General features: G+C 37.9%; 1 protein-coding gene across 1 annotated transcript in view; it reads left to right on the top strand.

Moving 5' to 3' along the window:
- The window catches only part of MOCOS (molybdenum cofactor sulfurase), a 206129-nt gene that overhangs the window by 108845 nt on the left and 73763 nt on the right, over window positions 1-23521 (top strand). Inside the window, exon 5 of the mRNA XM_062500133.1 lies at window positions 11429-11505. Coding sequence (XP_062356117.1) covers window positions 11429-11505 — 77 coding nt within the window. The remainder of the gene's footprint in view (window positions 1-11428; window positions 11506-23521) is intronic.

Here is a 23521-nt window from a genome sequence, read left to right as displayed (position 1 = left end):
TTTACATGCACTTTCAGCCATGAGTCACCTTCTCCTGACCTTTGTTTTTCAGCAGTCCTTCTTAAAATCTGAGTCCAAGTCCTCAGAATTGGTAGTTTTCAGACTTTTCCATCAGCTCCTTGCTTACTGAATAACAATCATAATCCTCTCTATATTATTTTTTTGTGTGTGTTTTATTTATCTGCTATTATATATATACTTAATATTTTCCATTGTTTGTATATAAAGAATAGTTGACTGTTCAGTTTGATTTGTTTTGTCAGGGCTTGGCTCCTGGGAATTCTCACTTTATCCCTGTGCTTTCTGTCTTTCCAACAGCAGCTTCCTTCCCTGAGCAGCACTTTTTCTGATTTTGTGTCAACATTAATAAGAAGTACTAACATTTCTCATAAGAGGAGTTTTTTTTAGTGCAGGTTGTTACTGGAGGCTTTCTCTAAAAGTTCACTTTTCTCTATTTCTTTCATACTTTTGGGATGCAAATTCCATCTATTTTTTAACCTCAACTTCAAGTAATTTTAAATCTTCTCTTTATCCTGTTCCATTTTCCTCTCCAAGTAGCTTCATTAATGTCTCATTTTGCCCCGGTCACATTCAAAATCTCATTTGAGGTTGCTTATCTGTCTATGACATGTACACTTGTAATTCCTCTGACCAGGGTTTCAATCCATCAAAGTCTCCCATTGTGTATTGTATAACTGCTTGTAAAAAACATTTTTCAGGTAATTATTTTATTTGTAGCAGGTTTTGTTTGGGTTTGGCTCCGATGTTAAGTAATAATTGAACTCAACCATTTCTATTACCTTGGTTTTTCTTGAAGGAAAATTGCAGTTATATTTATTTCTGTGAGAGTGATAGAAAAGTATCTGTTGGACCCAAAAACTCTTTTCCCCCTACATAACTACATAGCCTATATCAGAATCTTAGCAACTAGTCCTTCTTGTTTTGAACATCTCACCAAAGGCATTTCAGTTCAAAGTGTTTCCGTTTCTTCACTGCTGTATCCTACATTTATGTTTTCTCTAGCATGATTTCTGTTTGTGATTGTTTTTCTACCATATACTAATAAGGTAGTGTTCTAGAGTGGCTCTAATCCCTCCATTTTGTAGCCCACATACTTTGTCTGAGCATATAAACATCTCTGGTTTTTTCACCCACTCATTACTCTGTTTTCTGTTTGGGTGCTAGCTGGGATGATACTGCTTACATAAAAAATGCTTCTATGAATGTTAAGTTTTTTATTTCTCTATTGATGCACACACTCCTGACCCTTTGCTGTCCCTTTACCTTGTTGCTTCCTCAGCTACATCACTCATGCTCTTTTCTGTCAAAGCTAGGAACAGGAGTCATCTCCCTGTGCTCCCTATTTCAAGCATCAGCAATGCCTGGTAATATGCCAGAATTTTCCTGACTTCTTGAAGGAATTGTTAGTTCAGATGATACTTTCTTCTGAATTAGGATTACTGGAAGATTTCCAGAACTTTCTCCAGTTACTGATCATATCAGTGCAGGTCCAGGACAACTCTGATTATATGAGTGTATGGAATTCCTGGGGTCTCCATCATGGCACTCCTGTTGAAGAGGAGAGGCAGTTGCTTGGAAAGGGTTCTTGGCTTTCTGCAGTATAAGCTGAAAACTACTTAAAACAGTGGGATATTAGTAATGCTTGCTAATTCAGCATCGCTGCTGTGAATTCAATTTTCTGGAAATTTGGTAGCTCCCAATACCCAGTCCAATACTCATGCTTGGAAAATAATTTAGAGTTTGACTTTGGGAAGAAGAGTTGCTTACTTCTTCAACTTCCCAGTCTTCATTACTAAGGTACTGCCTGTTGACCTCACAAGGTAGCATGAAGTATTAGCAAGCCTCACAACAATGAGGAAAAATAAAAAAGCGTTGGAAGAAATCTGCATATTATAGTCCCAAGGTGGAAAAATAGTTTGCTGTAAACAAGGTAGTTACCAGGATGCGCCTGACTTAATATAGCTGACTTTACTATGTTATTTTAAACTTCTTTTTTTAAGCATGAGAGAGGTGCCGAAGCAGTAAGGGTTTTTCCTTGTGAAAGTATTAGTTGATTGTATTCCCTAGGCATAAAAAGCCTACTCATATACCTTAGAATGTTTTATTAGCTGAAGTCTTCCTTGTATTTGTCTTGTCCCGTTCTTCTTCGATGATTTTACTGTTATCACAAAGGTCTCAACATGCAAACTAGCTAATAAGACGTAATTCTGAACCTAAACTGTTTCATAGCAGCAATTTAATAATGCCAGTTTTGTCAAGCTGCCAGCCTTTCTGGATACACAGTGTTGTTTCTACATATATCATACATTATACTGAATTTAGCTGTTTATTGCTCACTTGTTACTACTTGTAGATAGTGTATGCCACCAACTGCAGTGGTTTCACATACATGCACGTTCACATCAGAAGTAAAAGACAAAAACACTGGTAACATTGTATTCTTGCTGACATCTGTTAAATATTCAGCACATGCATGAAAGCTTCTGAAATCCATTTAACGCTCATTCCATTTTATAAAAATGAAAACTATTTCCTGCTTGTAATTTATCTGAGACAGTCCAGCACCTCCAAGTCCACCACTGAACCATGCCACTCAGTGCCACATCTACATAGCTTTTAAGTAAAGAGGGGGAGTGACTCCACCACTTCCCTGTGCAGCCTGTGCCAAAGTTTGACAACCCATTTAATGAAGAGATTTTTCCTAATATCCAATCTAAACCTCCCATTGTACAACTTAAGGCTGTTCCCTTTTGTCCTATCATTTGTTACTTGGGAAAAGTAACAAATGTCCTATCATTTGTTACTGACCGCCACCTGGCCACAACTTCCTTCCAGATAAGTTGTAAAAGCAGTATGGTTTGCCCAAAACCTCCTTTTCTCCAGGCTAAACAATCCCAGCTCCCTCCCTTTTCCACTGGGCAGCTTTCCAGCCACTCTGCCCCCAGCCTGTAGCACTGCCTGAGTTTGTTGTGACCCAAGCACAGGACTCAGAACTTCACCCTGTTAAATCTGACACAACTGGGCTGTCCAGATCTCTCACATTCATGAGCACACATTGGACCTGTCTTACAGTCAGTAACAACATTTGAAGTTCTTTAAGTTAGTTTTTGGGCTGCCATGAAAGAAGAACACCTTCCCCAAATGGTGGCTCAACACAGAGTGGTTTAACACGATGGTCCTAATTCACAGCTCCCAATGCTTTCTCCTAATCTTGGGTATACATTCCCTCTGAAAACTTCCTCTGGAATTAATTTTTTTGCTAGAGAAAGAAGCTTTTTTGGATGACATGAGAGAAGTCTTTTCACACACACACACACACACACCCCTGTTACTGATAAGTAAGACTTTCTAAAGCCTTACTTACTGGTAACACACCCCCCAAGCGAGGAAATAAAATGCTCAGAAGACTTGCTGAATTCACTTTTATCTGTAGTGGAAATAAAGTTCATTCATTGCATCAGCCCCTTCTTCAAGGCACAGACCTTTGTACAGAACAGAGACCACCCATTGAAAAGCACACATAGGGATTTTTCTCCATTATCTGATGATAAGTTACTGCTAACCTTATCCAAGGTCACTGCTCTGGGCCTGCCTCACTGGCACACACAATTAGACAGTGGTATTTTTAGGTGTAGGCTTTTAAGACTGAATTCATGTTCAAGTGGTTCCTTTTTTGTCTGCCAATCTTTAAACTGGTATTTCAGTTTAAACCTTTAACAGTTAATTACAAAGTTATTCTTTATCCCCAAATGTACCTGTTTGAGGATGAAAGATTACATCTCAATCTTCAAGAGGAAATAAACAAATATGTTTATACTGAACACAGAAAAAATAATACAGCTGGTCAGATTCTTGCCTATGAAAAATTTGCTTCCAGAATGTCTTTCATCCTTTCCTTCCTCCTAAGGAGAAAATCAAAGAAAGGGCTTTGAATTTTTATTAATGATTCGTTACTCATAGCTGATCAGTGAACAGTTTATGCAAATACACTTTGCAAATTGCTCATTTTAACTATTACTTGGGGTTATATGTGGATATTACTTTCCCATAGGAAGCAGAGGTGTGAACATTCAGATTATTGATATATAATCATGGGAGCATAATGCATATCAAATGTTAAATACTCAGAAAGATACAGAAATCATTTGCAATACACCTGCTCACACTGAATTGTACCTTAATGGGGTTCTTGTTGACATTAATAAGTTACAAGTTAAGATGAATGAATATAAATTGCAAGCTAACTAGCTGAGAGTTGAACATATTATTCTTTGAGGGTAGTTAACCAGCAGGCCTCATGTTTCTAAAGACTTAAATTTAATATACCTCAAGGAAATATCCCTTTGTATAATGGAATTTAAAAGAGAAAGATTATTTTTGTTTCTCCCCCTCTGCCACAGCTATGCAATGAAAATACATTGGCCCATTTTGTGAATTTGGAAGGGAACTTTTGGCCATGACATGCAGTGCATTGGTTGCTTTTTGAACAATGACTTCTAGTGGGCAAAAAGAAAACTAGTTTTGTCATTATTTTACTTTGGAGGGTCCTCATAGGGGCTGGCAGGTGAAGTATGTTATCCCTGAGATATAATTTATTCATTGTTTCAGAGCTCTAAGGAGCTGATAATCTACAAAATTACAGTGTGTCATTCAGACCAATTTGAGTAACAGGCTTAAGGATTGCTAATCTTTTCAATGCAAATGGGGAAGCTTTTTCTAGATCAATATGTAGTGAGCAAAGTTACCAGCTAGGAGTTTGTCAAATTGTACATAAAGGAGAGATACACAGAAACATTTGAGAAATAAAAATGGATTGATTTATTAATTCAGTTTTCTCCTCCACAAGTGACTGGTTTTAGGGCACTGAATCTCCTTTTGTTGTATGAGAAACAATCACTGTTCATTACTGTGTAATGTGCCACTACCAGAGGTAAAAAGGAGTTGCTGAAGTGGTGGCAGTAGGTCTATTATCCAGAGGTCTAACATTTATTACTGCCCTCCTACCATTTAAATTCTTGCCTTAGTGTAGTATGCTCCTGTGCGGGCAATTACACAAATGTTAGGTAATTGTGAAAGAATGGTTGAATGGTCACATGTGTTTGTTACAGCAAGCTATCTCCTAATTTTATTTACTTACTTCAATGACATTCACTGTGTGAAATAAACATATTTAGTCAAAATGGAGTATGTATCTGAGGTTAGTCATCTGTGGATCATATCGTGTTCCAAAGATCTTACTAGCAGATAATCAAAAAGCCCACAGACAAATGCTTGATCTCGGGAGATGCTGCCTTAAAGTTCAGCTCTTGGTGTTAAACATGGCCAGAATTTGCCCTGGTTAAGAAAGTGACTAATATGGCCAACTAGGGAAGTTGCTAAAAATGAAGAGTATCACCTATGGGAGACAAAGCCAGACAAAGGGAATCATGTCCTCTGGAGGCACACAAATACCCTGGAAAAGTACCTGAGAACTTTGTCTCAGGAAGAGTTGATAAAAGTTCTAAAGATCAGGGTAGGGCCCTAAAGGTTTTGTAGCCTAGTAATCATATATTTTGAATTAAAGAAAAGCAAAACAAATATAGCTCCTGCAAATGTTGGGTTTGATGTTGGAAAGCAGTGAGACCAATTAAAATCGGTTCCCCTGGTAATATCAGAGATGGCAATTACTAACCTAAGAACACGACTATGACTGAAAACAGTCTCTTCCTACAGCCATGAGCTTGTTACCCTATACTCTTGGTGCTGTTACAATTCCAGAAAATGTCACTTTAGAATAAACACAAAAATATGTAAAATGCAAAAATTGAATTTGCCAGTAGAGATGTTTCATGTGGTGGTGATATGGAGTATCTCTAAGAGCTGAAAAATAGGATCTGAATTCATACCAAGAACCTCTCTGTATTGTTGTATTTTTTAATTAGATCAAAATAAATGAATTGAAAAGATGAAAGGAACTCGTGTAACATCTCACTTCAAAGGGGAGCTCCACTCTTGAGGAGTGTTAAAAAAAAAGGAAAAAAAAAAAAAAGAAAAGCAGCTTATTCAAGAAATATGCATTCTCTGTGGATTTGGTTTCTCTTTTACCTGCTTTAGAAACTCAGGAATGACTTCTGTTCATTTGACCCAAAAGGAGTCATTACCCTGGTGTAAGGGAGAGTGGCAGCTGACTGACAGCGATGTTACCCCCATGCTCCTTTGTTGCACTTTGCGTTGACTCAGCAGTGCTCTCAAATGAGCAGGATTATTTTTGACCTTGTGATGGGAATTTTATCAAAGTTGCAGTGCTCTGGCCTGTGTTCTGGGTAGAAATTGCACATATGGAAATGTTCCTTAGCTGCCTCCCAAGGTGTGAACTAGAACACTATGAACACTTAAAACACTAGAACACTATGCATACACTCAAGTGTATGTATATCATTGTGTGCAGCCTGGGAAAAGGACAGGAGGAACTGAAGCTCCATGCCTAGTCAGAAAGTTATGATACTGTAGGAATAAGTGAAACGTGGTGGGACAACTAGCATGAGTGGAGGATTGCAATAGATAGTTAAAGGCTCTTTTGTAAAGAAAGACAAGGAAGAAGAGGAGGAGGACTCACAGTCTAAGTTAAAGAGAGCCTTGAACGGACAGAAGTCAAGTACAGTGATTATGGCAGCCTTATCTAATGCCTCTGGCTCAAGGTCACAGGACTCATCTCCAAGGAGGATCTTACAGGAGGTGTCTGCTACTAACGTCCAAAGAAGGCCAACTAAGCAATGTTTGGGTCACCTAAGCAAGCTTCAAATCACCAAGAACCCTGTTCTTTTGGGTGACTTCAACCACCTAAACTTTTATTGGAAGAGCAAACAGTAGCTAACAAATCATCTATCAAGTTTTGGAAATGTGTGGAGAACCACTTTCTTTTACATATGTGAGCTGTGCCCTCTAGGAAAGAGGCACTGCTGGATTTGTTACACTCAAACCAAGAAAAACTACTTTCATTTATATCTTGGTTAGCAGTGGCTTTGTCTGCAGTGATCACAGTACTGTGGAGTTTGGGATTCTGCTGAGCATGCTGGAGGTGACTAGTAAGACAAGAGGTTTAGATTTTAGAACAAAAACTTTATCACTATATTCCAGTATTTAAAGGGTGGCTACAAAGAAGATGGAAACTCCCTTTTTTTCAAGGAGTCACATGGGAAGTATGGGGGGTAATGGATACAAGTTACTCCTGAGGAGATTCTGACTGGACATTCCCAGTGAAAACAATCAGCCATTGGAATAATCTCCTCAGGGAAGTGGCAGATTCCCCAGCATTGCGCACTTTTAGCTGCGCAAGATGTGCTATCTTATCTAGACCATGCTTTTGCCTAGAAAGGTTGGACCAGATGATTCTTGAGGTTCCCTCTAACTTGGTATTCTATGAATCTGTGATTGTATTCACAGATAGAATATCTGTGTATCTGGATTTACTTTATCTGGACAAATAAAAAAAAAAAAAAACAAGCAAAGAAAGAAAAAAAAAAAGCAAAAATCCTCAAACAACTCAATCACTCATCTGTGTTGTAAAGAAGTCAGCTTTCCTAATCCAGCAGCAGATGCTTCCACCCAAAACACCTAAAACCCATGGCTTGCATACTTTTTATATTTCACCACTTCAGCAATGGTTGATTTGTCTTGAGGGAGTTTCTGGAGTCTTGGCTTAAGCCAATATTGTCCAATTCCAGGGTAATATTTTTGCTTTCCACCAAAGTTCCTCTAAGTCCTATTTTCAAACATGAAGAGGCTTTTTTACCCCTTCAGCACTATATTTGCAATTACATCCGTCCAGGCCAGAATTCCTGTCATCATATTTCTGTGTAAAGATGACCTGCCTTAAGGGCAGGATGAATTTAAACTACCCAAGATGTTTACAGTTCCCTTCTGTTTCAGTTGCCCTAAAGCATGGGATTGTGACTTTAGAAAATAGCATTTATATGCAGAAGTATAACAGAGAAGTGTCGTAACAACCAGCTGAAATAAAGATTCAAAGAAAGACTAGACTATCTCCATCCCTAGGAAGATCCTTAAGGCAGGACTGCTCACTGTAAAGCAAAGTCTTCTCTTGTGTCTCAAAAAATTTTGCTTCTAAAAGCAGTGTTTATGTGTGACTTGGCAAGAGAGAGCAGCTCATCAGCTTCATAACTCCTGGATAGATTGTAGGCATGCTGCTCTGTTCTTTGTTATGCCATGAGTTGCTTAGCCAGTTTGTCAGATAGCAATTGGATGTGAAATGCTATTAGCACTTCACAAACACAATCAGCTAAGCAACTGAGCTCATCCCAGATGTGATTAAGTGAGATCAATTATAATAAGAACTAGATAAGAGAGGTAAGCTTCTTGTTTCTTGGGTTGCTATTCTGCAGTATTAGCTTTTGTAAGTATCCTTTATACATCATCAGCTACAAAATCTTGATTACTTCAGGAAGTGGCTTCTAGACCAGCATTCAAATGAACATCATCCTGAACTGATTATTCTAACACTGGGACTGCCACTGAGTGGGGAAACAGTTTATTTGAAGCATCAATTGCACCAAACAGAAAAAATAGCCATTGAAGCCAATGTTTTGCAATTCAAGGAGCATGTTTCCTGTCAGTCTTAAATGCTGTTAAATATTCTGAGGGAGAGCTCTTTGTGTCCCACAGAGTTAATAGCTGCCCTTCATAGCATCATGTTTTGCCCTGGCACTATTGCTATAGCACTTAATGCTTAATGGGCTAAATATCAGAATTTATACATTAGTCCTGAAAATTTTGACATGAAGTTGCACACCAGGTTTTCACTAAATCTGAAGGATATATGTGAGAGTCAAGTGCACTGGAAGTAGTGTAAATATACATGTTATAGGAATAACAAAATATTCATGCTTTGTTAATCAGAACTGGAAAGCTGGTCATGTAGGAATAGAGGGGGCCATATGAACAAACAAAATACAAGAGAGGAATGTTGCAAAATAGTCCATGTCTAAATTGTAGAAAAAGAGAGACTTGCCTATATCTTTGAGCAAATATTTTTAGCATTATTTTAATTTCTTTTATGGCTTCTGGTTTTTACCATGGAGCTCCCAAGAAGTTTTTGTTTGTTTGTTTGTTTGTTTGTTTGTTTGTTTTTGTGATACAGAGAGACTAAATGCAGGACGTATATCATGTCACAGCAATTGTGCTGTTCTGGAGCATAAGGTTTCACCAAAAGCCCATAAATTCTGTTTGCTTTTTTATTATTATTATTAGAGTGAAGATTCCTAAGCTCTGAACTATTGTCATAAAAATATTTAAGATCTTACAAGAGTGATATGGACCATGCATTTCTCCTATTGTGTAGTATTGGATACTACAGTACTGCAGTTGTTTGCTTAGTTAATAAATCATATCTGATAAACAGAAATACAATTGTTGCCTCCCCTTTTACTGTGGGTAGGACTCAGATGCCTTTGACGATCTAGGCTGGCATCTTTGTTGCCCTTTCAAGTGCTTTTCTACAACTTTTTCACTATGATAGTGATAAAATTGTTGAGGATTGTGCAGTGTACTGGATGGGCTCAGTGCCAGTGTCTCTGCTCTGGTCCAGTTCCCAGTGTTTTGTTTGCTTTGCTGGGCACTGTGAGTAACTGAGCAGAGCAGGTCAGTTCCCCCTCCTGGATCCTCTCTGTAATCTCTCCTTGGCAGACATGTGGGACTGCTGTGACCTTTTCTGCAACCAGTGCAAAAGGTTTCTGTATTCAATTCCAAAACAACTGTTAGCCTCTGCCTTATCTTTTCTTCCTCATCCTTCCACATTTTTTATGGCTTTTTGGATAGAGTAATGCTTCCCTCAGACACTGGTCCACAGGTCTCTGTGAAAATATTCCTGGTGTTAGGTCTCTTTCAAATCACAAATGACCATTTTACATTTCATCACTGACAACCAGCAAGATTTCATTGCAGCTGAATGTATTATCATACACAATACTCTTGCATTTTTCTTTTGAGTGGACCTTTACCAAAAATTTTTGGAAGGTTAATATGTTCTTCACCTGATGATGTATCTTGCAGTGTTGAAAATATTTGATAACTATAGAAAAATAAAATAGGAAATAAGAAAAAATATGATAGAAGTGGAAGCTATTATTCTATTGATGTTTATTTTAGTAAAGAAAAAGCATTTGATATCTGACATTTTTAAACTTTGAGCCTTTTCACAAGACATACTTAATTTGTGGCACCAAAATCTTTCAACCTGCATTATGAAAAATTATGCATCCAGGAAAAAAAAAGTAATCCCCTATTTTCTGGCCTAAAACATGTATTTAAAGTTTTTGCCCAAGAGTGTGTGACTTATGTTCCACTTTGCCTGCTAATTCTTCATCTGATCTTTCTGAGAAATATCCAAGGAACACCAGGTCCCTCTGGAGGTCTCATCCTCATGGTTGGAGTTTATTTTGATACTTGAACCGTGAGATTTGGAGTGGGTTAATTTCCAGCATTAACTGTTACAGTTTTGGGTATAGCTCCTTCCCGAGAGACTTGCTGTGACCTCACATTCAGCCATTTAAAGTATTGAGTTCTGTACAGTTCTGACTTCATAAGTTGCATCATTCTACATTCTTCTTTGTGGTGAAGCAAAATGAATTATTTCTCTTAAAAGTTCTTGTGGACTGTGGTGCATGCAAACCCTAAATGAAACATTTTGATGCTTCCCTGGTGTCCCTTCTGGTCCCTTGAATACTTTTGTGCACCAGTTCCTGAATACATTCTCACCTTGGAGCTTCGCTTTCTCCTCTTGGACTGTGGGAATGGCTGCTGTAGTTCATAAAACCCAGTGGTTTTGCTTCTATTTGGTGCTTCATTTAAAAGATTATGGTAGGGGATGCACCACTCCCCCCATCCTTGTATATGGCTCTTGTTAAAGGTGAGTTAAAAATTAATTTCCAGGAGAAGCACACAGAAGGAGATTTGTTAGTGATCTCTTTGATTCCTCTTTGCACCAGACTACTGCAGCCTTCTAACTCTACTCTGTTAGGTGTAATTACATCAAGGGGTAGGGGGATGGACACAAGTCTCCACCTGTCTTCTCACCTGTTCCCTAAATTCTCAGAAGGTAACTTAAGACCTTGTGACATCAGTTCATGACACATAAATGTTAAGCATTACTTTAATGTAGATTAGTACATATAGGAGAAAATTATGCCTTTCTGTGTGCAAGCAACTGTTTATGTGAACTTCTTTTGCTTTGAAGAACATATTTTTTCCTTCACAGTGTACTACAAGACTGGGAGATGAATCCCTAAGGGAATAGCTCCCACTCTGAAAGTTAGATCCACTGAATATAAAAATAGTAACTCTTAAAATAGATTTAAAATACATACCATAGCTGCATGTTGTATTTACTGTGCTCATTTATTCCATTCTTTAGGTTTGAAGATGGTACAGTCTCTTTTCTTGATATCATTGCTCTGAAACATGGATTTGATGTTCTGGAAAAACTCACAGGTCAGTTAATATAACTCTAATACTGAAGACTGCACTTCTGGATTTATGCTCGGGGCACAGGTCTGGTCATATTTCTTATGGCTCTAGCTTAATTTTCCTTTCTACTTTTACTATCTATGTTCATCATTGTGAAGATGAGACTTCAGTGTAACTGGTTTATTCACACGCGCCCTATTGGATTATTCCAGCCTGGTTTGAAAGAAAAAAAAGGATCCAGACTGTTCTGGAGATGCAAGACTTGAGTACATGGAGAAGTTCTTATCTTCCTCACACTCACAAAGATGTGATAGGAAAGTCACACTAGAAAGTAACTGAGTGACTCACACTGTTTGAGTCAACCTTTGAAGACCTTGATGTGGAGCTAACTCTGAAGTCCCAAATAAAACTTCAAGCTGATCTTCAGGCCAGAACCTGTATGTGCAGGGTGATACTCATGTGCTGTGTTCACTCCAGGATAGACTGCCACTTGTCTGGCTCAGCGCCCCAAAAGCAAAATCTCTCTGTGTTTGCTGCCATGGGTCGGGGACTCTCTTGAAAAGGGCAGGAGATGACACCTGGCCAGGGAAGCTTGCATCACGAGCTGTGCAGCAGGCTTGTACTGTAGCATGTTTCCACGTGTGGAATGTGCCACGTTAACAAATGATGTTCCTGAAATGATTTTCTTGATCAGGTATGTGTGTTACTTAATGCCTGAACCTCCCTTCTCCAGTGCACTCTTCGATTTCCTATATAAAATCATAAAGTGCATCATGATGTAAAAGATGCCTGAGTCCAGAGAGATATTGACTACATAATTTTCAGGTTAGTGTAATTTTAGCTAGTGTCTGTGGAGGTTTATTGTCATGATTTATCTGAAGGATTCTGATTTCTTCTTCCTCCCGGTGCAAGTCTTCTGTGAGGAGTATTCTGTTAGATGCTTCAGGTCTTATTCATGTGGAAATCAATAGTAGTTTTCATCCACATCAATAGTCTGACTAAGCTCAACAAGTAAGGATGTTTTACTTTATGTTGCTCTACATGGGGACCAAGGATCAGTAACCAGCCTTAACTATATGTATTTGTAGTACAGAATGCTTCTCAAAAAACGTGCAATCTTAAACATGTTCACTTGTAAAGAGGGCTTTGGTTCAATGCGTACGAGCATTGCCTGCAGTGAGTGTGAGAGTTGATGATAGTACCTCCTCTGTTGAATTTCTCATCCATCTTAACCTTTTATTGGTACCTATTTTAGCTAAACAATTGAAAAATCTCTTTATACTAGACTGAGGGGAGCACTCAACCCTGAATCTGAATAACGTGGATATCAATGGATGACATGGTAGAAGAGAGGCATGAAAAAAATAGTGTGTTGAGATCTTTCAGTTGTCAAAAATGTGAATTGGCTTCAAATTTTTATACTTACAATTCTTTTATTAAAAATAAAAAATTAAGAATATTTAAAAATTTTAAAATGTTAAAAATTTAGAAACATTTTTTTCCTGCAGTGCTAAAATGTAGAAAGATGAGAAAACACAGACCGAAAGAGTAAACAAGAAGAAATATATATAGAGGTATATATATTTCTATATATAGAAATGCATAGAAGACTTTCAATATATAGAAAATGCCATATATTTTCTATATAAGGAGAAAACTGAAAAATTAAATTTAAAAAATGGTTTTGAGAAATACTGGAATTTTAAAACTTCATCACTGCTGGTATAGTCTAGGTACTTTAGTAGTCTCTAGTCAAATTCTGGAGTGCCACACTGAAGAAAGCAGAAGTGCCAGCACTGCCTCTTTACAGATACAAGAGACTAGAGAAGTCCATAGTGGAAGAAAAATTGGAATTCTGTAAAGGATTTTAATCACCACATGACCCAAGAATTTTCTGCAAAGCTGGGCTTTTCCAAGACCATTTTCCATGACCAATGATGAATTAAGCTCTTGTTCCAGATAAGTAGAAACTTTCAGTATGTTCATGCTAAAACTTTTGTGATTATGCTCACATGTATATGCATGAAAGTAGAAAAATTTCCATGTGATGTTTTTTTTGTTAATTAGAATTTAATCATAATGACTCAAGGAGTGATAGTAGAACATGGCACAACTATGGTCGTGTTTGGACTTCTTCCATCCTAAAATGCATTTTTGTAGGTCAGCTTTTCAAAGTTTATGTGAATGATGGCTCAGCCCTATCAGGTCTCTTGGCTTTTCTGTTCTGGCTGAGAGACAAAGGTTTTGGGGGCCTTGCTCTTCAGTTTGTGTAAGCATTGAATGTTCCTGGCACAACCGATGCAACAAGAGATTCAGGGATTTGCAGTAGCCATTTCCTCTCACCATCCTTTTCTCCCCTGAATATCATTGACAACATGGAGTTTTGCAGGTTATTTAATTTCTGTCAAAGGCACAGTGTTCCTTTTGAATAGAGATTATTAGCACTTGGGTGTATACAACAAAGCCGTTGCATGCTGTAGAAGCACTTTGTAATCCGGAAGGACTGCCGATTTTTTTTAAGCCTCTTTATGCATATTTTTTCCACTTCAACTGTCAGAGTTTTCAGTGGCAAAATGCACTGTCAAATGTGAATCACTTTTGAGTCTCACTTTGCAAACACAAATGATTCTGGGTTGGAAATAGCCTGGAGTAGAAACAAGCAAGTTAAACAAAGTGTTGTTGTTATTGTGTCCTAATGGGTAATAAAAGCACTGCTGAAGTTCTTTGGGGATGTGCTGTAGCTGCATTATTCTGGTGTAATTACTGAAGATAGGGAGGGAAATCACTAATGGAAGGTAACTCGGAGTTTCAGAGTTAGTCAGTGTTGTGAAACATACAGATCAGTTTCTGACTCTGATATCATCTGAATACATCCTTGACCTGTCTCAACTTCGGTTTAGAACAAGGCATATTTCCTGCCAGAATTGCATAATGATGTGCATGTGTATTTAAATCATTCCCTGAGGTCTTACACCTATATAATTTTTAAACTTATGGTTTATGGTATGTATTTTTATTAGGTAATTTTCATCTGCTTTCAAAATGTAACTAAGGCACACCATTATTGCCTTATTGTTAATAAGATTTACTTTGCTTATAATGTCTGTTCAGGAAACATTAATTCACTTTAGAGGAAAATATAACAAGTATGGGAAAACATTTAAAATGCAGACTAAGTCTCCTAACAATGATGACTTGAAAGTTGTTTTTAAATTCACCAGATTGGTTATTGGAGAGTAAAGGTTATTTTGGCTTTCATAAAAACAACTGTACCACAAAACAGCCAAAACAAAATGTAGAGCAGGATGTTAAATGGTGATGCTAACTTAGTTTTTCAACTTGGTCTTTGGAACTCTTGTTGTGTTTTGTCGTCCTCCATCAAGGACTGGTTGCAGTCAGTGATGGGATGTTTGGCAGCCTGCATTTAATGGTACTGCACAGATTCTCATGTGTGTTGTGTATGAACACTTAAGGTTATATGTCATCCAGTTTAGGGACCAGGGGAAAAAAAAAAAAGCTCTCCTAAAGATTGTCAGGGATGACTGGGATTTCTTTTGTGAAGAGTTTGTGGCTTCACCTTACACTTATCTGGTCATATCACCTAAACTTGGACCATGGGTGTGATGCTAGTGTATTTTACTGCTTTCATCTTTAGTGCTTTCATTAATCATTTTAATGGATTTATGGATTCACTTTTGTGAACACTAACTGTACAGTTTAAATATTTTGCAAGTGTGCGTATCTTTCTTTCTACACGTGGGATTATATAAGAAAGGTGTTTTTCCTTCCTTACCTTAGATGATGGCTGTAAAACTCAGCCATGGCCTACTGATGAGTCAGAACCTCTACAGAGGAATTACCTGCACTTGTTCCATTTCAGATTTGCAACTAAGGTTGTGTTTCACTGTGAGGACCTCATTGTGTGGACACTGCTGAATGCTTCCATTGAAGTTGATGGGGCTATGATAATGGCCTGGGAGCTAGACAAGGATATGGGTTACTTGGGTTCCTTTCCTTGGCCACAAAATTACTTGACATTTATTAAATCTGAATACTAATCTTAAGGGGAACAGGGAGTTAGGTAACCGAGTATGTTTTCAGATCTGCATTTAACCTCTGGATGGCATTTTCCTTATCTTGCTGTCAACAGTGATGTCTGAAGTACTGTTTTGATTTCCACTGAAATCAGTGGAAGAGACAGTGACTTCACCAGCCTGATCCCTCTGAACTTTTTGAAATTTAGAATGAGAGGACTTATAGCTAGCAATAGCATCTCTGTTCTTTGTCTGTTAAAGGATTTTATATTATTAGCTTAGTGTGATACAGGGCATTTCTTTAATTTTATATAACTTTCCTGCAAATGATCCCTTTGAGACTAGAAAGCTGAACTGCCAGACTAGTTAAGGTGGAAATAGTGTTTTGGGTTTTTTTTTTTTTGCTTCCCTTGGATCTGCAGCTTCTTTTGAGCAGGGCAGGTTCTGTATTTCCTGTGGCTGAAATAAACCAGTAAAGCATAACAGAAAGTGTTCTGGAAGAACCCTGAAGAGCGTGAAGTGAGGTTTTCTATTTGTGAAACCTTTATCTGTCCATTACTCTAGGAGTGATTTCTGTTTTCCAACATATATTTCATGCTTCAAATTCAGGTTTATTCAGGTAGATGTTGCATTCTCTGAGGGGGAAAGGCTCACAGTCTGACAGCAAACTATCCCGCAAAGGCCAAAAAAACCCACATCTGTCTCCAGGGTGAAAACGTGCCTGTTATGGTAAAAAAAGATGTTTTATATAAAGAATGTGTGTGAACAGCTGATTTCAGAAGTCCGTGGTGGTTTTCATTTTCAAATGTCTGGTTACAGCAGATTAGGAGGAAAGAAAGCTCAGTTGGTTCTTTTGCATCAAAAGAAGCCATTGTTGGGACTGTGGTTAATTTATTAGGAAGAACATGCTCAACTGAACACGCATTTGCTAATGGCTATGGAAAAAATTAAAACAATTACAGAGGCAGTATTACAAAATGAGCATGGAGGTGAGGCAGTCTTGTGCAACTGCCTGGAAGTACAGCCAAGAACATACAGTGTGTTTGGAAGGTAAGTTTGGATTATAAATGGGGGCTAAGTTTTATACTGTAGATACAGAATTTGTTCCCAGTTCTGCCTAAAGCAGCACGGTGAAATCCATAATTTCCAGGAAATGAAGCAGGAGAAATTGTTGTACCCCCATTGAGAGACAGTGACTTTAAGACCAAGTCTTCAATAAAGGCCATAGGAATATTAGCAGCAGTCAAGTGTACTGAAACTGAGATCTACTAATCCCTACAATGATGCAGCATTGCCTACATATGGCCAAAGGATATCTTGAAGAAGAAGCACTTTCTGTCTGTAATAACTTTTTCCCAAGATCATTTTCTGTGTCAGATATAGTTAGGACCTGAAGGACTTGTCATTTTCATTACAAAGTTGTCATTATCACTGCTAAGAGATAAAGTCCTATGAAACCATCTTTTTCAAAGGAGAAAAGAAGTGACAGTTTTTAGACTCCGGTGCAGATCTTCCAAAGACTTTTTGATGCCTCAAGTAATTGATTAGGCGAGGGACCTTGTTATTCTTGGAATACCCTTTTGAAAAGGGGGAGTGGGGGGATATCTTGTTCATCTGTATTCTTAAAACATGCATATGAAATGTTCAAGAATTGATTTTGTATAGTTCCAGCTAAGACCTGAAAGGGAAATGGTGAATGAAATTACAAATAAATTAATTCCATTGCATTTTAAACAGGGTAACGTATTGCTAATTATTTTTTAACACATCTTGATATACTAATAAGGAAATAAAATGTTACCTAGTGGATACTAATTTCCTTTTGTGATAAGGTGAATAATTTTCTTATTAACATGCACCTAGAAAATGAACCTTGACATGGTGGTGAAATAATTCAGTTTTATGAAAAACTGGAGCACACTGGGACTAGAGAAAGATCAGTATCTTGGCATTTGTGGAAACAGTCTGGCTGGTGTTAGGGGTGCTCATTTCAGCCATCCCTCAGAGATCTCAGGGTCCCACTCTAGTGTGTGCTGGCTACTATGGCAAGGATTACCTTATTTCATTTAGTACATTTTTAATGTCCTAGCTAACTGGATCCAGTTGTTTCAGCCCGTCATGCAAAACAGAGATTTTATGCTAAATCCAAAGGGGCTAAATAAAAGCGAAATGAAATTTGCATATCGTGTAAAACTCTACTTGTTCAGCAGATCCAGATTATATGGTGCTAATCACAGACACTAGACAGAGTAAGTCCTCTTGAAGTCACCCTGGGGTTTAGTCAAATGCTTTACACTGTTTGACACATACCCATGAAATATGTAATCAAGTCTGTTTGACGTCCTCTCCTAATTATGTGTGTGTATTTTAAGCAGATGCTTTTCCAGCTGATCTGTGCCTTTTGAGTTGTTTTTTTTTTCATTATTAATCAAAATCGTGCTGTATGTTAACGGCAAGTGCAATTATGAGAAACTAGTATTAGTATCTTTGCTTAGAAGATGTGCTTTTGCAAATAAGACCATTGACAAATAACATATAGATGTAAAGAAAATATAAGAGCCTCTTAATGTTTTCCATTACGGGCATAATTATTCTACCATGTATTGCACTATTTCAGCCTAAAAATAAAATTTATTTTTCCATATAATGGTTTTTTAGTTTGAGGCAAAAATATTTAATAAAGAAGTTCTCTGTTGGAAATAGGAATGATTGCTTGTTTTCACAAAAGTTAGGATTTAAATGATAAATATATGTTTCCAAAAGTCTCTACATTCATCATTTCTCTCAAGAATGTTAATGTATAAGCTCAGCCTTTCTTGAGTCTCCTTACTCAGTGAGACAATATCAGGAGACAAATTCAGTATTTGACTAAGTTGGGAGTCCATGAGTTTTAAGAAAATGTAATAGTCTTCAGAAAGGACTAGTGACCTAATTGGTTCTACCCTGCTCTTCACCTGAAGTATGCAAATTTCCACTTTCATTTCACTGAAGTTCTAAACTGAGTATTTTCCTTCAGTGTGTTTAGCAGAGACATCTACTGGCAAATTGTTAACTGGCATTCTCCTCCTCGGGTCCTAAAATGCCATTTCTTACATCTCTGAAGGAGAGACTTGCTAATATGGAAATAAATACTATGAAGCTTTTAGATGTGCTGCAGCATTAAATTTATTTTTTGGGAAGAAGCATTTAGTATATCAACAGAAACAAAATCAATAAAGGCAAAATAAAATTTTCCTATTTTCTCGTTATTGTTACTTCCTGTTGAACTGACAAGCTACTTTTAGCAGAAATGTGCATAGCAGAGAAAAGCAGTTTATGATCCATTATTGGTGAACAGGACTAATTGCAAATCATGTAATAATTGTGGTCAGTCTCAATTGATTTTGAATCAGTCAGTATAAAATGGAAAGAAGGATAACACAGGATATAATTGGAAGAGCTGTTTTGCGTACAGGGCCTGGTTTCATTTCTAATGCTTGCTCCACACTCACAGTTTATTTTTTCAACAAAGATCTGCCTCAGCTGACACCTTTGCCCAGTTGTTAATGCCTCTCAATAGAGCCATTCTAGGCACGGGTTTGGCTCTTATGGGCTACCTGCTCTAGTTGTGGTTTAAACACTTAGAGGCTGTCATGGCAAATCAAGACTCACACAAACAGAGCTACCAGAAAGTCCCCCTTGGGCTTAGGCCCTGAAGGAATCCCTGGGAATACACCTGGCAGCTTTGCCTCTTCTGCAGTCCAGCCTTGCTATCCCCTCAGGAGATGCTCACATACCTTGGGGCAGGTGCAGCAGCCTTGAAGAGGTGCAAAAGCAGAACTGAAAGGACACAGATGATTGATTACATGGCCCTAACAAAATGTCTTCAATATTTCAAAATTAGCCTTTGCATTTTTGGGCTGCCTGTGGATTCAAGACACTAAGTAGCATCTCATCCATCCAGTTGGAATGGGTACATTTTCTCACAATCACTACTGGTAAAATATATTTAAAGGTCTTATCTGAGGTGCTCATATAAGTAATTTTTTTCAGATTGGCTTCATTCAAGTAAAAAGTCCTTATTCTCTGAACCTACTCATCCTACTGAGCCTACTTTGGGCATTTGTGGGCTACATTCCTACAAACATTCATTTTACATTACTCTAGGTTTATAGGTATTTGTAATGCCATTTCAGGTCTGTTACACTTTCAGAACTCTGTGTGTACCTTGCCTAATTCCAGATTTGAGATCCACACATCTTCTCATCCATATCACACCCTCTATTCCCCCATTTTCATCCACATCCTAATTTCCATGAAAGGAAGACTTTACTGAGCAAAGAATCTCTATTTGTAAGCTGCTTTAGTTGCAACTGTTACAATTCTGTAATATCTGGGGAAATATTTTTGGATATTTTTCTCTCCTTTCTCCTTTCCTTAGTTGTTTCCCTGAGCAGACTAGGTTGAGTATTGCCACAGGTGCTGGTGTGAACCATCTTTATGTTAGAAGGACTTTTTTACCATAACTACACTGGCAAAACCTTCAAGGAAAAAAAAAAAAGCTATGTGCTTCTGAGTGTCCAGCAGCACAACATCAGTATTTCAGTCATGATCTTCAATCATTTGAACAGGCTGCTTAGGGAAGTTTTGGAATCACTGTCCCTGGAAGTATTCAAAACAGTCTTAAGTGTGGTGCTTAGGGACATAGTTTGATGGTGGATTTGGCAGTGATGGGTTAATGGTTGCACTCAATTTATGAGACCTTTTCCAACCTTAATGGTTCTATCATTCTATGATATAAACTGCCATAGTTTATTGTTGATAGTGGAGACATGGTAGTTGATGCCACCCATCCCTAAATCTTTGGCAAAGATCATGGAGGTGTTGCTTGAAAAGCTCTTATTTACAGGTGGCTTTGACAGATATCTTCAGAGTACAGACCCGTAACAATTGAGCTAGTTTCGCTCACTGGGCATGGCTAGTTCACTCCTTAAAAGAACTTCATTCCAGAAATTAGAGCAAGGTTGCAGAACAGAATTATTAATCTGATTTTATTTATACAAATAAGTTTTTATAAATTTTGGCAACACTTGACAGTGATATGATCTTCCTTCTACACTGTATAAAGAAAAATTGGAGCAAATTGATTCTAGGTGAATGAGTAGACCACAGGGTAGGTTGGGTGCTTGCACATTTCTGTTAGAGCCTGTTTTGGGAAGGAGATGGAAATCTGCCTTGAAATGTTTTTATTAATTTTTTTTTTTAAATATAGTTCACATAATTACAAAAAATATTTATTTTCCTTCTTGTGACTGTATGTTAAGCTGTGAAAATCAGCTTCTAATTAGTAGAGAGCTGGGGCCCAAGGGTGAGTAATTACTTTGTAAAGTAAAATGTATAAATGTACTTTATAAAGGACACCAAAAATTGTTATGTGGGTAACTGAAAGCAACAGGCCAGACCCTATTCAGGGTGCTTCCAGGCACCTGTTTTTAATTTTTTACATTTATTTTTCCCTTTTTCCTTCTTGGCTTTAGTGAAAGTTTTGTTGTTGTCATTTTTGTAGGGTTTTGGAAATGGTATCATGTATTTTAATGGAGATGTCTTCAACTATATTTTCAACCCAGTTTCAGCTGGAACAATTATCATTAGATTTTTTTTTGTTGTTGTTGTAATTTCTTTCTTCTCCACTGTTTTTATTGTCTGGTGTGAGAATATCTACTTTTTATTTCAATTTTCAGATAAATAAGGTCTTCTAGAGAGACATGAAACCCCTCAGATTTTACTTAGGCTCTGGTTTGCACAATTTTCTAATTCACCATCATCACTGCTGATTAAGTGATTAAGAGGTTTATGTTTCCAGACAGTACCCCGTAATCTTGGCCAGAGTTGATGCCCAGAGGCTGAGTAGTCAGTGTACCTACTTCTGAGCTCAGGCAGGTGGCAGCCCAGCCTACTAACTGAAGTTTCATCCACCTGTCTCCACAAATAAAAATCATGAAACCCTTAGGCTGAATGCTTGAATTTGCAATCCTTGTTAGGGCTGTTGGTGCCAGAGTTTGCTACTTCTGTCTCCTTTTCTGTAGCCAGAGTGCCATGTTGGCTGAAAGAGGCTGCTAAGCAGAGGCTTGAATTACATCAATAGAGACTGAAAAACATGAGTAAGGTCCAAAGGCAATAGAAACATAAAGCCTCTGGTAATTTTATATTAACATAGTATGGGTGGAGAACAGAAGCTCCATGAACTATCTTGGAGAATAATATGGAATATACTTAAGTGCCACCCTAGAAATCAGATGTTTCTTATAATCTAAAATGTGTAATGCAGTCCTGATTGCCTCACCACACAAGTACATCCATGGAATTGGAGGGTGCTCAGCAATGAGTAGCAGCACAAACAAGTGCTCACATGAACAGAGAATAAAATAATCAGTGGGATCCTTTAGGGATGTGTCTCTGCTTATCTAAAAAGAAGAAAAAAAAATAAGAAGCCTGTATGGACTTAAAACTCTGTTTAGTAGAACACGAATCTCTATGTTTTCCCACATATCTTTGGTTTCACAGCATTTGCTGTGTTTGAAGCATTCCCACAGTGCCTGTTGTTCCACTGAGCATTTGCTATTCTTTGAAGAAAGTCACCAGCAGAATTAGACAAGTGTTCAAGAAGCAGGGGGTGGAAACAGGAAAAGAAAACAGTGAGGACAATCCAATTGTTCCAATGCCACTTGATTCAATAAGAACAATAACATTAAAAGGATTTGGGGTGTGCAAGCTGCTGTTGTCTGAATAATTTACCATGTGTGCAGAAGATCGATGAGGGGGCCTTGAGCTAGCCAAAAGGCTCTGTTGATCTGGGCAGTCAAACTGCTGGATACATCCAATTATTAAGAAAAACAATGAAGTTCAAACTCCAGAATACCTTTTTCTTGATTTTGGTAATGCATGTGGATATTTGGATTGTGCTAGTTTAATTGTGAGAAACCTAATGTGAAGATAATGATTACCCAGTTAAGTGTATTAATCACTTTCATTGAATTACTAAGCCACTTACCTGTCTTTGGCATTAATACACGCTACATGACAAGTGGACATTACATTGATAACAAGTCAAGAAGGAATTCTTGCCTTTTTCAAGAAGTATCAGCTAAGCAAACTAGATAACTCTCTGCATGCATCACATACTGACAATGCAAAAGGTTGAATCAGCCACTGCAACTTGAGCAACCCCATTGAGGGGTGCACAGTTTGACCCAACATCATGAGATTTTTGAGAAGAAACCATAACTTTGTCATTATGTTCTGAGATTTTTTGCTCCTATGAAATAGCAGTTCTATATAGATAGTTTTGTGTGTCTATATTGTGTGTGATTTGCAATTCTATTTTATCTTTTACATTTCAACAAGCTAAAATATAACTGGCAATTTTCACAGCACTAGCTTTGACACGCCTCCAAATTATTTCGTTGTCCAACATGAAAGATCTCAAGTCATGCTGTATGTTTGACATAAGGTATTGTGAGAAGGGTATGTGGCTGGCTTCCTGAGTTGTGGTTGGAGAGAGCTGGGGAGGTGCATCTCTTGTCAGCTAATCAGGGGATAAAAGGATCAGGCCAATGGCTGCATATAGCACAGAAAGTTATCAGACTGAAAAAAAAGGATACAATTATTACTTGTGTTATGTTTCTCCCACAGTTTTTTAAGTGAATAAATAAAATAAAACCCTAAATCTCCCCCCTTAGTTCTGGACTGGTATGTGAGACACTACTGCGAGGTGATGTCTTCCAAGGACCTTTGTCTGCCACATGCTGTCTGTCCTATGGTAGGGCTGAGCCTGAAGTGCTGGGTCACCACTTGAAAAGGTGCCCTTGGTGTTGTCCAGTTCCTTCCTCTTCATCCTGAGCACAGGCACAACTGGTTCAGCAGAGCAGCTGTGCTTGAGGTGAGAGGTTGTGTGTTCTCCTGTGTCTCTATTCCACTTGTTTTTTCCAGCTACAGAAGATGAGGTTTCATGCTAGATAGCTGGTGGA

Source organism: Cinclus cinclus, chromosome 1 (genome assembly GCF_963662255.1).
Source record: "Cinclus cinclus chromosome 1, bCinCin1.1, whole genome shotgun sequence".
Taxonomy (NCBI): domain Eukaryota; kingdom Metazoa; phylum Chordata; class Aves; order Passeriformes; family Cinclidae; genus Cinclus; species Cinclus cinclus.
The sequence above is the reverse complement of the archived record's forward strand: the minus strand, read 5'-3'. Positions and strand labels throughout refer to the sequence as shown.